This window comes from Heliangelus exortis, chromosome 13, assembly GCF_036169615.1.
Source record: "Heliangelus exortis chromosome 13, bHelExo1.hap1, whole genome shotgun sequence".
Classification (NCBI taxonomy): domain Eukaryota; kingdom Metazoa; phylum Chordata; class Aves; order Apodiformes; family Trochilidae; genus Heliangelus; species Heliangelus exortis.
In genome coordinates this window covers 12,774,297-12,789,639 of record NC_092434.1, presented here as the reverse complement: position 1 = coordinate 12,789,639, position 15,343 = coordinate 12,774,297, and the positions used below count along the sequence as shown (strand labels likewise).

The 15,343-nt window shown below is 37.0% G+C and overlaps 1 protein-coding gene across 6 annotated transcripts in view; it reads right to left on the bottom strand.

The window, feature by feature from the left end:
- The window catches only part of CYLD (CYLD lysine 63 deubiquitinase), a 76,988-nt gene that overhangs the window by 6,943 nt on the left and 54,702 nt on the right, over window positions 1-15,343 (bottom strand). For 3 of the 6 annotated variants that reach the window (XM_071756882.1, XM_071756881.1, XM_071756883.1), the window contains 14 exons: window positions 14,434-15,094; window positions 13,231-13,533; window positions 12,265-12,370; window positions 11,187-11,285; window positions 9,975-10,091; window positions 8,015-8,394; window positions 6,429-6,594; window positions 5,604-5,745; window positions 4,940-5,062; window positions 3,792-3,883; window positions 2,627-2,693; window positions 2,033-2,165; window positions 1,303-1,411; window positions 98-216 (listed from right to left, as the gene is read on the bottom strand). In XM_071756882.1, the coding sequence (XP_071612983.1) occupies window positions 98-216; window positions 1,303-1,411; window positions 2,033-2,165; window positions 2,627-2,693; window positions 3,792-3,883; window positions 4,940-5,062; window positions 5,604-5,745; window positions 6,429-6,594; window positions 8,015-8,394; window positions 9,975-10,091; window positions 11,187-11,285; window positions 12,265-12,370; window positions 13,231-13,533; window positions 14,434-14,940 (2,463 nt within the window). In that variant the 5' untranslated portion in view covers window positions 14,941-15,094. The remainder of the gene's footprint in view (window positions 1-97; window positions 217-1,302; window positions 1,412-2,032; window positions 2,166-2,626; window positions 2,694-3,791; window positions 3,884-4,939; window positions 5,063-5,603; window positions 5,746-6,428; window positions 6,595-8,014; window positions 8,395-9,974; window positions 10,092-11,186; window positions 11,286-12,264; window positions 12,371-13,230; window positions 13,534-14,433; window positions 15,095-15,343) is intronic. The other 3 variants (XM_071756885.1, XM_071756886.1, XM_071756884.1) reach the window with 3 other exon arrangements.

The window sequence follows — 15,343 nt, the reverse complement described above, 5'->3', positions numbered from 1 at the left end:
AAGAAGGTCTCACTATGCTTTTATGCCTTCCTTATAATTAATTCAGCATCAACCATTTGGCTGAAACCCATGTAGAATAATAAAGACAACAACTTACTTGTGTATTGCACGTTTTGCAGAACTGCTTGATTTTCCCAGCAGAAATATCAGTATCTTCATAACATTCTCTGCACTCATACATAGCAAGCCCTCCACATATACGGCACTGCCTCGGAGCTGCATTGTTAAAAAAGGTGTCAGTCTCCAACCTGGGGATGTTTTGTTTTTTTTTATTTTAAGACAAGGTGAGTCTAGAGAGAAGATTGCTATTCTAAATGGAGAATAACACTCCATTAAAAAAAAAGCTCAGACCAGATTGCCAATCAAGGCAGAAAGGTACCACTGTATTTAACTTCTTCCCTTTGACATAAAAGACAAATGTTTATAGTGTTAAGTTGCAAAACAGATGTTAAAAACTAAGTTATATCAATTGCATGACCAAATAAGAACAAAATTTTTATCAAATTAGTTCTCTCTCACCATAGCAGTAGAGCTAGCTTAGCTCCTCTGTCTGTTAACACCAGAATAAACAAATAAACAGCATAAGCTGGTGGCTAAAACAGTGGAGAAAAGGTTGTAACAGCTTCAGTGATTATTATTCTAATACATTTTAGCAATTTTATTAATTCTCATCTCGAATTTAAAACTGGATGTCTTTCTTTAGTAAGGCAATTTAAAATTCAGTGGATGACAAATGTCAGGAATTTAGGTCACACACAAGAAAAGGTAATATATTTTTATTAAATATAGTTAATGTTAAAATAATGCACTATCATGGCACACCAGAGGCTTAGATGCTAATCACAGGTTCACTTCCAGTTTGATAAATTAATGACAAAATGAAACAAAGAGCACAAACTAATGAAGAGTGATGAAGCTTCGTTAACGTTGTAAACACTTGTTAACAAATCTCTGTGCTACACTTAGTTTTTAAGATTTCCTGCCTCCAATATTAATGACTTTTGTTGCTAGTAACTCAATTTTATCAGCAGTGTTTTGAAGTTTAGTTGAACAGATTCTCAAGAATTAAACATAATCATGAATGTTAACTTCTATACATTATTCTGAATCATAGCTTTTAATTGACATGAGAAAAAAAAAAGCTTCCTAGCCAGTAAACTTCCCTTTCTCCTCAGCCCACTCTACCTCATTAAATATTTAATTTAAAAATGCAAAATACCAAAACTAACAGGGTAAGTACTTTCACTGCATTAGTCACTCTCACCAACTCTTTCATTAAACAACACAATGTTATGTACTTACTATCTTCAAGTAAGTCTGTTATGTTTAATTCCAAGGATGGGAAAATTTTGTTGAACATTTTGAAGTCTTTTCCAAACCGAGGCATCTGGATAATCAGGCAAGAAGGTGCCTAAGTAAAATGCCAGAATATAATGTCATGAGCTTGAGAGAGATAATTATCGACATTTAGAGACATACTTCTAATGCTATAAACAGATCCATGTTATTTAAACTTCAAAATTAACAAGACAGCAAGCAAAATAAAATTACATCTCTGAGAAACTACAGCTAAAATTCCCAGGAAAGTGGCACCTAAACCATTGTCACATGTCATTAAGCCTCAGTCATGCCTGAGTACAATATTAAATATTCTGGCTGCAATATAAAATATTCTGGCCTATGCTTCCCATGCTGGGGGTGGGGAAAGGAGAAAAGATATCTTGCCATTGTAAAGCTTTTTACAAACACAGGTCCATCAGAATATTAGTGCTTAAGACAACTTACTGGCAGTAACTTTTCTTTTAGTAATTCTTTACCTAAATTACTTTGGTCTTTTCAGCCAAAAGATCTATGTCATTAAGTCAACCTAAAAATATTCGTGTAATGTAGGCAACTTGCACCACAGACCCAGTACTCCTGCTCCACCTTGACTGCATTTTGGTTTTATACCACATTCTACTTTTGTCCCATAGGAAAAAAATGACTGGGCAAACATCTCCCTATCATCACTTCTAACAAAGCTGTCACTCACCTCTGCAAATTTCAAGTTGCTGTTGATGAATGACCACTCCAGTAACTGCTGGATTGTGGGGACTCCAACCTTCTCATTTTTGTCCATAAAGATCTGGTAGAAGTAACAGTCTTGTACTTTCTGACCTGCTGATCTAAAAAGATTTTAAAAAAAAACAAAAAACAGATTCTGAATCTATACAGTAGCAATGACTGCGTTTGGCTAGAAAAGTAACATCTACCAGAAAATATTCTGTAAGTCTTATCCTTTCTGCATTGAAATACATTGTGCTTTAAAAAGCAGCTCACCTAACAGCAAGACAGGAAGGCTCTCAGGTAACAGAACTAGGAGAGGGGATCTTTGACCAGTTCCCATGAAACTATGCTCATGAGTTTTTGCAACAAGAGAGCAGGGGGGCAAAACCCACCTACCAAAAAAGGTAGGAAATAGTGTCAAATTAGTCAATATAACTGTAATATACTGAATCTTACCATAAATATGAATCACAAGCCAAAGGTATTCAAAGAGCTATCAGATATTCTCTCTGGTCAGACATCAGATATTATCTCCTCAGCCTCTACAAATACACGACTACAATAAAGAACAAAGATTCACCTTATTTTCAGTAGTGGCTCAACTCTTAAAATATGGTGAAATAAAATATTCAAAAATTCTTCTGGATCTGGTAGAGGAGGAAAAGAATGTCTTGTTAGTATGCAAACCAGATAAGTAATTCAAGACTGACTTTAAATGACAGCATTCAAAATTTTAATCGGGAAAAAGTCAAGGTTCATCTTTTTTCTGCCTCATCAACAAAGTAAGACTATTAAAAACGATGAATGTTTTCATGACACAAGCCTCGATTTACTCGTTTGGTGTCAAACAGCACCAATAAAAGACACAGGCTCAACAGGGTAACAAATGTTTCCAGTAAAATCCAGAAAGACGCTCTATTTCCAAAGAATCATTTGGCACCCCACAACTTTTCCAGGAGAAATAAAAGCTTTCAAAACAAAACAGTGAAACTGCAAAGTGGTGAGGAGCAGTGACAGCAACTCTTACATAAAAAGCACACAATGGTACAAAGTTCATTTAAACTACAGCCCGAGTTCTCTTAATCAAGAAAGCAGCCAACATGAGCTTCCCAGAGGTCTGTTCTTCCCCAGCACTGAGAGCTTTCTGGTGTATTTCTGTTCCTGCCACTAACTGCAATAAATATTGGTTTTCAGCATTTAGCATTTACAAAGAAAGTAGTGTTCTCCCAAATGAAAACGTAAGAGCTACACAATAAAATGCTAATTAATCATTATATGCAGCAGATCAAAAGGTTGGGAATTGATTTTTCTAACATGGATTACACATTTCATTTCTTAAAATACTACATTACCATTGTGACAGTGAAATGTTGTAGAGGAAAGATTATCCCTCAGGGACCAGAGTGACATTGAAAGAGGATAAAGACCCCAGTCATATCACAGTCTTCGTTTCTGAGGAAAAGCCTTAGATGTCTCCTAACTGCTAGAAGGGAGTTACAAGGGCACAGGAAGGCAAGAAAAGAAACCCAGTCAGTGAACGACTGTTAGAGCAGAAATCCTTCAGGTGGGATTGAGGAAGCAGAAAAGAGCTTTTTACTACTCACTGGTAGAGATCTTACTGCCACTGGAAGACGTTTGTGTGGTTTTTTTCTGGTATAATTATAGTTATACCAGGTAAGGTATGTCAGTTCCTTCATATTATGTTCCTTACAAAGCTCAAGAAAAGGGAAAATCTCCCCAGTTACCTTTTTCCTCTGAAGTGAATCCCGATGCAGCCTCAACTTTTTCAAGAATTTTCCTCAGTTTCATTATTTTTGTAGCACAAACATATCCATATCTATGATAAATGAATTTAGTAAGCTATTAGCCAGTTTGTGATCAAGTCAGAGAAGCAGAACAACACCCTAAAACTCTTAAATGCTGACATACAGGCGCTCAGATCCTTCTTTCACTGTGTTCTTCTGTGAATGGATTATTTCTTCAAAACTATCACCTGACTCCTTGTATTTAATATGGATTCCAGGTTTTTAATACAGTATAGATGTACAGATAAGAGCTCAATGCTCTTACATCCTTAAGGGCTCCTTTTAAACATTAACTTTCCTTAAGTGTTTTCTGATTTGTTAGGCAATTACTTTTTATTTGTTTTCACTCCAACTTGCACAGATAAATACATCATTTTCATAATGTCATGTAGTAACAGCACTGTAAGAGTTAATAGAATTCTTTCACTATTTGAGAAAAAGATAGAATTCTATTGCTGACCTGAGCAGCTGAAGTTTTGAGCATTCAGTCTTTTCCTCTAAAACTTTACAAAACATGCAAAGAAAAGTTTTAAGGTGGCAAGGTAGGAGAAGTAAGACTTTGTGTTGTCAGACATTTGAGTTTTATTTCTGTGACTTGGTATGCATCTCACTAGCTCTATCAGAGAACCTTTGAACATACCAGGCAAATAGCTATAAAAATAATATAATAATAAAAGTGTTTTGCAGACACGTAAAAATTAATGAAACTTTTAGAGCCCTGCCAAATCAATCAAATTGTGAAACTCCACAAAAGATAACCCTAATTCTTTTCTTGTCAAGAACAACATTAAAACATGTACAAACGAATGCTGTGAACAAACAATGTGTATTTATCAATGCTGCACAAATACTACAACAGGGTCATGCCGACTGCATTTCTAAATAGAGACTACTGAAAGTATTTCACCATTAAATACTGAGCAACTATTTCTAGGTAGCACTGATTAAATTTACTATGAAGAATAAGTGAAAATAATCAAAAAAAGACTGAGCAGACTGGCACCAGCTGCTTGCCAAACTTCAGGTTTGCAATAGGAATGCATAGACAGCAGGATCTCTAGACCAGAGCAGTTCATGTCTTTACTTACATTCTCAGAGGATTCACAATCTCTGTCCTCAACAGCTCTTGAGTCTCACTATAATACTCTACATCATTCTTTTCTTTAGGTCTGAGTAACACAGTGTCCAAAACAGAGCTAAAGGAAAACAGGCTACAAATAAAAAAAGAAAAAGAAGGTTGTTTTGATTCTGGAAGATAGAACCATTCACAAGCTTAAGCAACATAAGACAAACCAATCAAAGCTGCAGGAATAATTAAAGAACTAAACAAACTCAAAAAGAGGTTAATTATGAACAGAGGACAACACAGCTGTACTAAATAGAACAAGTCCAGTCTAACCCAATATCCTTTCTGCAGCAGAGTACAGAACTTGTTGCCAAAGCAGGGTTCTGCAAATAAGTTACGAGGTATTTCCCTCCCTCCATCCCTGGCTATAGCTTCATCCTTCCGCTGCTTACAGCAGAAGGGGCACAGGCACAGCTGGGGCAGTACAAGGTGGACATGTTTAGCACTTCATGTTATGCAGCCAATGCTGCAGAACTCAGTTGAACTGCAAGAGTGTAGCAAGGTGTCAAAGACTGCAGGGAGGACTCTGTAAGCTGCATAGGAATACAGGCAGACAGTCATTACAACAAAGACCACGTGTTCTGCATTGCTAGCATGGGATGCCACTATACAAATTATGAACTTACCAGAATAAGGTGGAGTCTAAGTAACAGGAGTTGTAATGACCCTGGATACCTTTCTTCTTTCCAATCATTGTCTCTAAACCTTCTTTTTCCATTTTTGGAGGAGTGTTTTCTTCTACCACTTCACTTAAGTAACCTCCAAAGGCTGAAATTTTTTTTTTCAAAAGACACTTTAAAGCCTCAAATTTTATCCCCCTTGAGATCTTCCTATTTATGTTTCATAGCTAAATTGCTGCCTTAGCATAAGCATTGCTTCCCTAGACTAGAACAGCATTTTATTACAGCTGAGATTCACTGTCTTCCAGAGAGTGAACAAGGCCTTACATTCCACTGACAATGCACATTAGAGTGCTTCAGGAAGCCTGCAGCACTGAATTAATTTTACCCAGTAGGAATGAAGCTCTTGTCTCATAAATGCCTTGTTCACACTATCTTAAAAGTATCAGGCACTTTTTTCTCTGCTGGTATCCCAGGCAATATGTGTCCCAAGAAATCTAAAATACTTGAAGTTAGAAAAAAAAATTAATTTTCACCACTAACTTCCACCATAAAAATACATGCTTTTCTATACTAATATTTAGGAAAAATACACCCAACAATTTGACACTATACAAAAATATACAAACATGTTCTCATTTTAAAGCATAAAAAAGTAATCTAAAGCAGCTTTATGTTCTGTAAAGACTGCTCTTCTATTCACTAATCTCATTTCAGCAATATCTGTACAGATTTTTCAAGTGTCCAATACAAAGAACATATTGCAGGAATAAATGAAGCAAAACCCCAAGTCAGTTCCCAGCTGATAAGTAATAAGCAGAAGCTCAGTACCTAGAGAGTTGCAGCGTTCTATCTGGTTGGACACAGGCTGTAGTGAGGCAAACCTGGAATCTGGTCTGCAGCTTTTGAGTTTAACAAAAAGAGCTTTTTTGGGAGCACAAGTGAAGTATCGGGTTCCTTTAAACGTTCCATCCGTACAGCCTGCACATTCATCTTCCTGAAAATTCAAGTGAGAATTATTTCTAGAATTCTGCAGAGACATTTGATAAAATATCTACCAATAAGTCACTCTGAAGCTTGACATATGTTCCTGCATTTTAGAATACAAAGCTTCAGCTGATGTGTTCTTTAACAAGTTTTATTGAGGAAATGTTCTTACTACTTATTCCATAGACTGGGGGAGGTGTGAGAATTAAATCTTGTCAACATAAGGAAATTAATAATCCAGCCAGTCACTCCTGATGCCTTCTGTAGCTACAAAGAGCACACATGCACTACCAAACACCTTTTAAAGCTCAAATACAGTTACTAAGCATTGGGTAAGGTGAATACTTTCAGTGTGACTGTGACCTGCACAAGAAAAGTGTCTGCTTTAGAACACATGAAAATAACAAAGAAAGACACACAAAGTAGGTGTGAAAAACAGCAAGTTTTCATTATTCACCTTTGCTATCATACTCTGAAGTATCTGTCCACTTAATTAAAAGTGCCAGGTTTTAATGCATGACAGGCAAATCCAAGGCTCAGTTTAACAGAAGGCAGCCTAAGATGCACCTTCAGAACATCTGCAGCAAACTGTAGCTTAAGCTTCACCCCAAAACATCCCACAAGCATCAAGAGGTTTTGTGTCAGCTGGAATCCCAGTCACATTCACATTCTACTTTGCTAAAGACTTTTGTTGTTTTATGTAACTGTACACTGCTTTATCTGTAAAAAAAAACTAAATAAATTTTAAAAATAAATAAACAACAAAACCAAAACAACATAAATTAACCCCATCCTACTAACCGTATACCTGTTCATTTAACTGCACAACCTTGGCAGCATCTGCCATGGGGTAAATGGAGTACATTACAGCAATTCATGTACATTACAGCATTCAGTGCAGCAACTGTGACTTTAGGAAGGGTCCAGAGGAACACCAAAAGCTCATAGCTGTCACACCAACAATTTCACTAACACTGATTCCCAAAACCAGTGTTATGACTCTGACAGTCACAAGTGATGCTGTCTGCTTGCTGGTATGCAAACAAACAAATAAAAAATTGATATTCACTAAAGACTTACAGCCAGGGCATTTCATGTAAAACTGCATTTTGAAGAACCTTTAAATATGGTTGGCTTTTTTCAATTAAAATCTCCATAGCATAGACAAAGGGCCCTTATTTCAGGTAAGTGACCTGTCCTTGTGACACTAAGATGGCCTTGGAGCCCATTATAGCCCTTGTCATAGCAAGGTCCAGGGCAGCCATGAAAGTCAGAGCTCATGGAAGAATTTATCTTACAACAAGATCACAGGGAAAACTGTTTGGACCCATTCCTCCAGACAGCTTTTGCAAAGGACACAGGCACAAACTGCCAGAAACAAAACTACTGACATGTAATTAATATGAGTATAAATTACTATTTTTATTTACCAGTTCCAGTCCAGCTAATGGTTCATTTACTCCAGGGGGCTGTCCAATCCAGCGGATTACTCCGTAAAAAGGAGGATTTTCTTTAACTTCAGCCAAGGAACCTGCTTCAAGACCATGTGAGTTCCCAACTGGGCCTGCTGTTGAGGGACTCTCCTGGTTAGCTGTAGTATTTACATCACCAATGACTGACTGCACAGACAAAGACAGAGGACTATGTCCCATGGTACCATTAGTACTTGATGCTTTTGTCAAGCTAAAAGGGAGGGAATGGAATCTGTTTTCTGTAGACACAGAGCTTGTTAAAGGTGGCTGCAGTGGTGGTGAAGAATGCCCAAATCCAGGGGATGAGTCAGTAAGTGATTTTGCAGGGTCTTCAGCAACTGTTTAAAGTAAAACCAAGATATTAGTAAATGGTCAGGGGTTTTTTTTCCTATCTTACCGAAGGAAAGACTTAGCTATCAAACCAATGAAGGGATGCAACCACATCTGATTTAATGGGTGTCCTGTACAGGAAACACTAACACCTGGGGACCCGCAGGAAGATGTTTCTCACCTGGCAACACTGGAGAGAAAGAACTGGCTGAGGAGACAGTGTTACCACAGGCAATGGCAACAAATATCACAGAGAAAGGAGATGCTAGCCAGAAACTACAGGAGGTTCAGATTGAAAATGGATTAATTTTTGTTACCCTCACGTTGGAATTCTTTTTTGAATACAAGTTAACAGCCCCAAGGATTATGAGTGCAATGGGCAAAACTAGGAAAAACTCAATGGTCAGTGTGACTGAGAAAACTATTTGTTTCACAGCTTATACAGAGATGAGTAATTGCTTGCAGACATGATTTGCAAATGGAAAAGCATTTATCCCCCTGCCTATATCACAATATACTTTGGTTGTAACACAAGGAATCTATCAGTGTCTATAAAGAATAAAGGATTTAAATAAGTCATGACTAATGCAGTGCTTGATAAATGAGATCACAAATAGATGTAATAGCATAAGTGTTCTGTATCTTCTCTCATCTCTACATGGTCTCTAATATACAATTGGTATTCAACAGAGCAAAAGCCTCTTTTTCATCACCTCTTCTCCCCACGGTGTTTTATTAACAGAAGTTAATGTCCAAAATTTTTTTTAAAAAGTTCTTTAATCCTTTAATTTCATAGTCCTTTCCAGATAGAATATTTATCTTGGATTTTATATATTTTAATATGCTCATTTTAAAACAGAATTCCAAGCTGTTGGAACAACATCTATTAGGCATCCAAGAGCAAGTTTCTTTTATGGTTCATGGGATTCAGGGGCTACTACTGCTGTAGGTTTCCATTGCAAATGAACATTACTAGTTTAGTGTTTACCCCTTCACTCACCAAGTCAGCCAGACCAACTTTAGAATTGACAAGTAGAGAAGAGATGAGATCTGGAAGCAAATCAAAATACACTGACCTTGGGACACATGCACCCACGCTTGTAAGAATTCAGAGAGAGCTTTTGCAGAACTCAAGTTAAAAAATACTGAAAAACACGTATGCTTAGCCAGGTTTTTCTCCCCCCATACTTCAAGACTCATTAGCTGGCATGATATAACATTTTAGCTCCCTTAGGTCTGTGAAAAATCCAGGCAAAATAAAACTACTCTATACTTGGCCACAAAGAATATCTCCATATTTTCCTTCCAAGCCTCAGCTTTTATTTTGCCTGCAAGACACACACATTCCCACAGAGCTGTGCACATTGCCAAGAATGTAATCTCCTACATGCAGGACAAAACAACAGGTCTGTCAATTAAGACAAAATATATTTTCATGGGGGTTCCAGGATGCTTTTTATGATTTGTGTTCCACTCAGACAACATATTCCAAGTGCTTTAAATTTAAACTCATATTTGTTTTATTTAAACATCAATACACTGTAGGTTTACGTGCATGCCTCCATGACAGACTATAACCTCTCTTTACCTTCATCAATGTACCACGGGGGTTTTGTTTTCATTTGAGGCTGAGAGTCAACCGAAGAGCCATTTAATGTGTAGAAGACTTCAGATCTGTTTCTGTTTCCTGGTTCAGAGGTAGTTCCTAGGAAACACCACCTTTTGCTGAAGAGATTAATTTCTACTTTAAAAAGTTTAGCTACACTCTTACTTCATAGTATAAACTTGTTACTATACTTGTGCCTTTCCTCAAACCATCAGTATCTCCCATCAAAGCTAACACAGATCTCAAGCTTGCAACAAAGTAGAAGTTTATTCCAAAGCAACTTAATCCTCTAAATTAAAATTTCAAGTTACCAACCTCAAAAGAAGGCAGAAAATACCACTCAAGGGCAATTTTTTCGTTACCATAAATTATGGTTATAAGAAAGCATTTGTGATACAGTGAGTATTTTGTGTTTGTAAATCAAAAAAATATTCAGAGTAGGCAAAGGTATTACCAATCCAATTCCACACAGCTGTGACTTGTGCTGACACACAACTGCAGTTACTTCACTGAGAACCATTTCTAACACCCAATACCACACAAAACAAAAGCTTGTAGAGTATTCTGTCATTAGTATTCTACAACCCTAAATAGCCATTAGTAAACTCAAAAGAAACTGAATTTGAATTTCTGCCTTTAAAAAAAAAAACTATTTCCCTTCCACACTTTTTTTTCCTGTGAGGATTTTCTGAGTGGGCCAAAGATAGAGTCAAAAGAAGTTTGTATTTTGGGAATTCAAGTTTGGTTTTGAATCACAGCAAAATTAACACATTGACTATTACATAGATCTGCTCCTGGGATAAAAACTTAGTAGTTTCTAGTCCTGCAGAAGGAATACAACAGTGAACTCTATTTAAAAATACAAGAATACACACCACACTTTCAAACAAACAGAACACAGCCCTGAACCGGTTATACTAGACAACTTATATACTCTTAAATTTTTGCTAAAACCCAAACTGTTCTTCATGAAAGTGAAGGTATTTTTAGAAATCTTAAACTGTCTACCTTTATTATTATTTATTATTTAACTGTCACCTTTATTATGATTAAATCCTGGTACTCAGCTTCACAGATATTTAACTTGATATGTAACAAAAAATAAATTGACAGACAATGCAAGGCAACACTGCTACCCAAGCAACAGGAATCTGTCATCTCACACAGGTAAAGAAAATCACTTCCCATACATACCTGTAGCCTTTGGCTTACTATGATTGAACAAGCTTTTGTCACCACCACTTCTTGAGGTATAGGCAAGCTTGGGAGGTCTCCTGTCCTGTGACACAGTCTCTAAGATGTGGTATATGAAGAGAATATTAGCTTCCCTTTTCTATACTTTTACTGTGTCACAGAGAATTCAGCCTGAAACATAACTGAACCAAGGTCTAGCATCCTAAGTTTTAAAGCTGAGAAGAGCAAAACCTTGCTGGCACATAACCAACATTTCATGTATATATTTATGTACATACATACATGTGCATTGTTTCTATCACATCAACTTTGTTTTCTACCCACAAATCTACAACAAATTCTCTTTTTCCAAAAATACAGAAGTCCTCATGAACTCTTAATAGAAGAAAGGAGAACTCATACAAAAACATACTTGACTAAACCAGCAAGTAGAAGATGGACATAAGAAAAGTTGGGCAAATCAGAGAGAGAGAGAGAGATAGAGAGAGAGAGAGAGAGGGAGAGAGAGAGAGAGGAATGTTAGACAGGAGGCTGTGCCTGACTGCACACCCATTAGGCAGAGCCCAGAGAAAGGTTTTACAGGACACTTTTTGGTTTCTTCAGAAAAGGTATTAGTGATCTGTAGTGGTGCAACACTATTCACTGAGCTACTGCATAGTGAATTAGTCCACAGCCTTGCTATGAATTTTCAAGAATTTACCCCCAGAATGCATAAGTTATGTTATCAATATATTCCAAGCACAGACAGCACATTCCAAGCTTTTTAATCCAAGATGATTAAACTCCTGGGTAAACTGAACAACATTCAATAAACAGATTCCCTCTACAGACACTGAAATATTCATTAACGCTGTCCAGCTGTACCATTTGACATTTTGTTCAATATTGAGCCTTTTCTACTGGTGAGACCATAACAAAAAAAAAAGATGAGGAAGCTGAAGAGAAGCACAACACAGAAGGTTAAACTAATTCAAGTGAATTTAGGATATTAATTCCGCAGTATTGTTTTAATCATGAGACTGTGCCTAAGTTGAGATGTTATCAAAGTCTGCCTTCTGGTTAAGAAAGCAGAGCATACCTGGAATAACATCATTGATATGTAAAAGAAGTGTACTTTCAACACTTGCAAAACTGCACAGCTGCATTCCATTATATCTTCCGTCCCAGTTTCCAATAGGATTATCCTAAAAATAGAAAAACATGTTCTGTGCATCCAAACAGAAGATGCACATTGTACAGAATACACACACACAGGCTTTAAGGAATGTAAAAAAGAGGAAAATGAAAAGGTTTGACAACACCCACTTTTTCCTGTAACAAAGCTTCTATTGAGAACAGGCAAACATTAGTCTCTAAAGACTAACACAGACTTAAACTGTTCTTTTGAGAAATATTTCCAATTTTAACAAGCATTCTTCTACTAAAATCCATTATTTACCAATGACTTAGAACAGTTCCAGAGCAGTTAAGCAACAGCTACTGTAATCAAGAAAATGGAAGCACTTGATCTACTTGCTTTCACTACCAAACATTTGAAAGCTGTTCAATTTTTAAAAAATCAAGTTGCTAGAAATAATTTTTTAATTATAAGCTTCACATTTTTTTGAAGAATCAACTTTTGTGTTTAAAACTCTATTTTTAAGGTAGAAAAAAGTCAAAGTGACATGAAAAGCAGCTTTTAAAAATAACTAAAAGAAAAAAGCACCCAGCCTACTTTTTAAAAAGGCAGAACAAAGGCACTATCACAAGACAAACACTCAACTCTGTTACTTCAAGACTGACATCTAACATTGCAAGTAGCTCAGTGGAGGCTCCTCAGAATAACCACAGTATTTCTCCTGTACTGTTTAGTATCAAATAGGATACTGTTTACCTGATGCCAACAAATAATTACCACCAAGCCACATTTTTGGACACAAGTGTCTATTTCCATTTTAGGTCAGCCTCCGCTGAAGTAGCTTGTGGATAAGGTTTCTTCTTTATTGCATGTAATTCACTAAATAACACACATGCAAAAGTTATTAAAGTCAGGTTAATTTCTTACCATGTCCACTCCAACAACGTATCCTAAACTTTCGTTTCCTGGTAAGACATCACAGAATATAACTGTCCCATACTCTATACTCTCTCCTATCTTCAGAGAAACCCTGGAGTTGATCTCCAGAGGAGGAAGTTCTACCTGCATTGTGTCAACTGGAGCTGCATAGTCACTTTCCAGTTCATTGTCATCATCTTCCACCAGCTCCAGTTTGTCCAAAGCAACAAAAACCCCACAATCCTCATCGCATCTGAAAAGCTGCTTGCCTTGGTACTGCCCATCAGTAAAGCCCTGACCACGACCTTCTTCCTAAGTGTTGGAGGAGGAAGAAGAGGGGGGGAAAAAAGGAGAAAAAAAAAAAATAACAGTGTATTTTTTGTAAAAGCAGAGTACTACAACAGCAGTAACATAATTCAGTGTTTCAGAGAAACTGCAGTAAGAATTTGCCTGATGAACTATACTGGGAGAATTCTATTGTCTGAATTTGTGGCAAATATACACATTTTCTGTCTTGGAAGAATGACCAGTATGATGTCATTAGAGAATAGCTGCAGGCAGAAGCCTTTTTACTCCTAGAAGCATGTTTTTATCAGGTGCAAATCTTGCTTCCATCATCAATTTTGTGCCAGATCAAGATGAGACTACTTCACACCTGACATAACACTAAGCATTCAAAAGATCCTCTTAGATGCCAGATATAGAGCTCTGATTTTTCAGAAGCACTTGGGCTTGATATTCTCTGAGGTTCTTAGTGGGAACTGCAAAGAATTTTGGAAAAGTTTAAAGGAACCTTTGAAAAATATATTTCTAATGCAAGAGTGGCACTCTCCTGAACCTAATCATTCAAAAGCTTATAGTTGTCATCAACTTTGCAGAAGTATGTTACTAGGAGCACACAACAGCAACATCCTCTAGATTAACCAGTTGCTATTTGACTTTTAGATCTCTACAAAACCAGCAGCCAACATCTTTTTGCCAGCCCACACACCTCAACAAACTGAACATGTGGAATACAAGGTTAATGTGATACAGTGTGTTCATAAGTATTTAATAATACCTATGAACAGACTGAAGGTTACAGACTTTTCAGAGGTAATGATGCTTCTAGGAAAAAAAAAAAAAAAGAAATCCATTACAGCTATCACTTTAAATAAGATTTTTCTCTCATCTTACAAAACATGTAATGCTCCCCCCTACCAAGAAACTTACCAGTAACTCTACTCCAAAGTATATTCCTGTTAGGGACCTTTCTTGCAATAAGGGTCCTCTGAAGCGAACAACTCCAGGAAATTTATCATCTCCTGATCTCAGCTGTACTCTAACAGATGAGCCAATATCTATCTGGATGCCTTTACTTAACCTGCTTTTGCTTTTAAACAGACTGTACCTTTCCTCACAGTTAGTAATGGCCAGAAGCAGCTCAGCTAGTTTTTCATTTATTTCTATGACATCCTTCTCATCCACAAACAGGACTGCATGAGGTTGTTCCAGAATCTTTAATCCAATCTGCAGTTTCTTCCCTTTACAGGGAATATTTCTAGAGTGTCCCACAGAAGAACGGTCTTGAAAAAACTGCCCAATGCTACCTTTGGGCACTTTCAACAGCTTTTGAGTCTGCTTGTCTATGACACTGCATTCTTGGAGAAGTAAGTAAAAGCTCCTCTCTTCCCAATAAGATGGACCTGCTTTTTCTTGACCCCATAAGCCTGAATTCATTGTGATTAGAACTTTAAAGGCTGCACATAAGTCTTCAAGAAAAGTAAGATGTTGATTTTTGTGCACTGATCTTGACAAATTCTACTGGAGGGTCAAATCTTTGTGAAACAATGCAATATTCCTTTTGAAAAGAGACAAATCCAGAGCAGAATGCCTAGAAGAGGGGAAAAAAAAAAAACAAAACAAAAAAACCCAAAATGAAATTAGGAAAGTACAGCTACCCTTATGTAAAACAACAGATAATCACTTAAATCTGTGACAAACCCCACTCCTCCTACAGAGTAGAAATACTCCAGAAAAATCTCAGGCAGTCAACAGTCTCAAACCAGCCACAGTACTGCTAAGCACAGACACACCCCTTTGCACTGGTTATTGCTGTTTCCTTTCCTACTCTAGTTCCCTG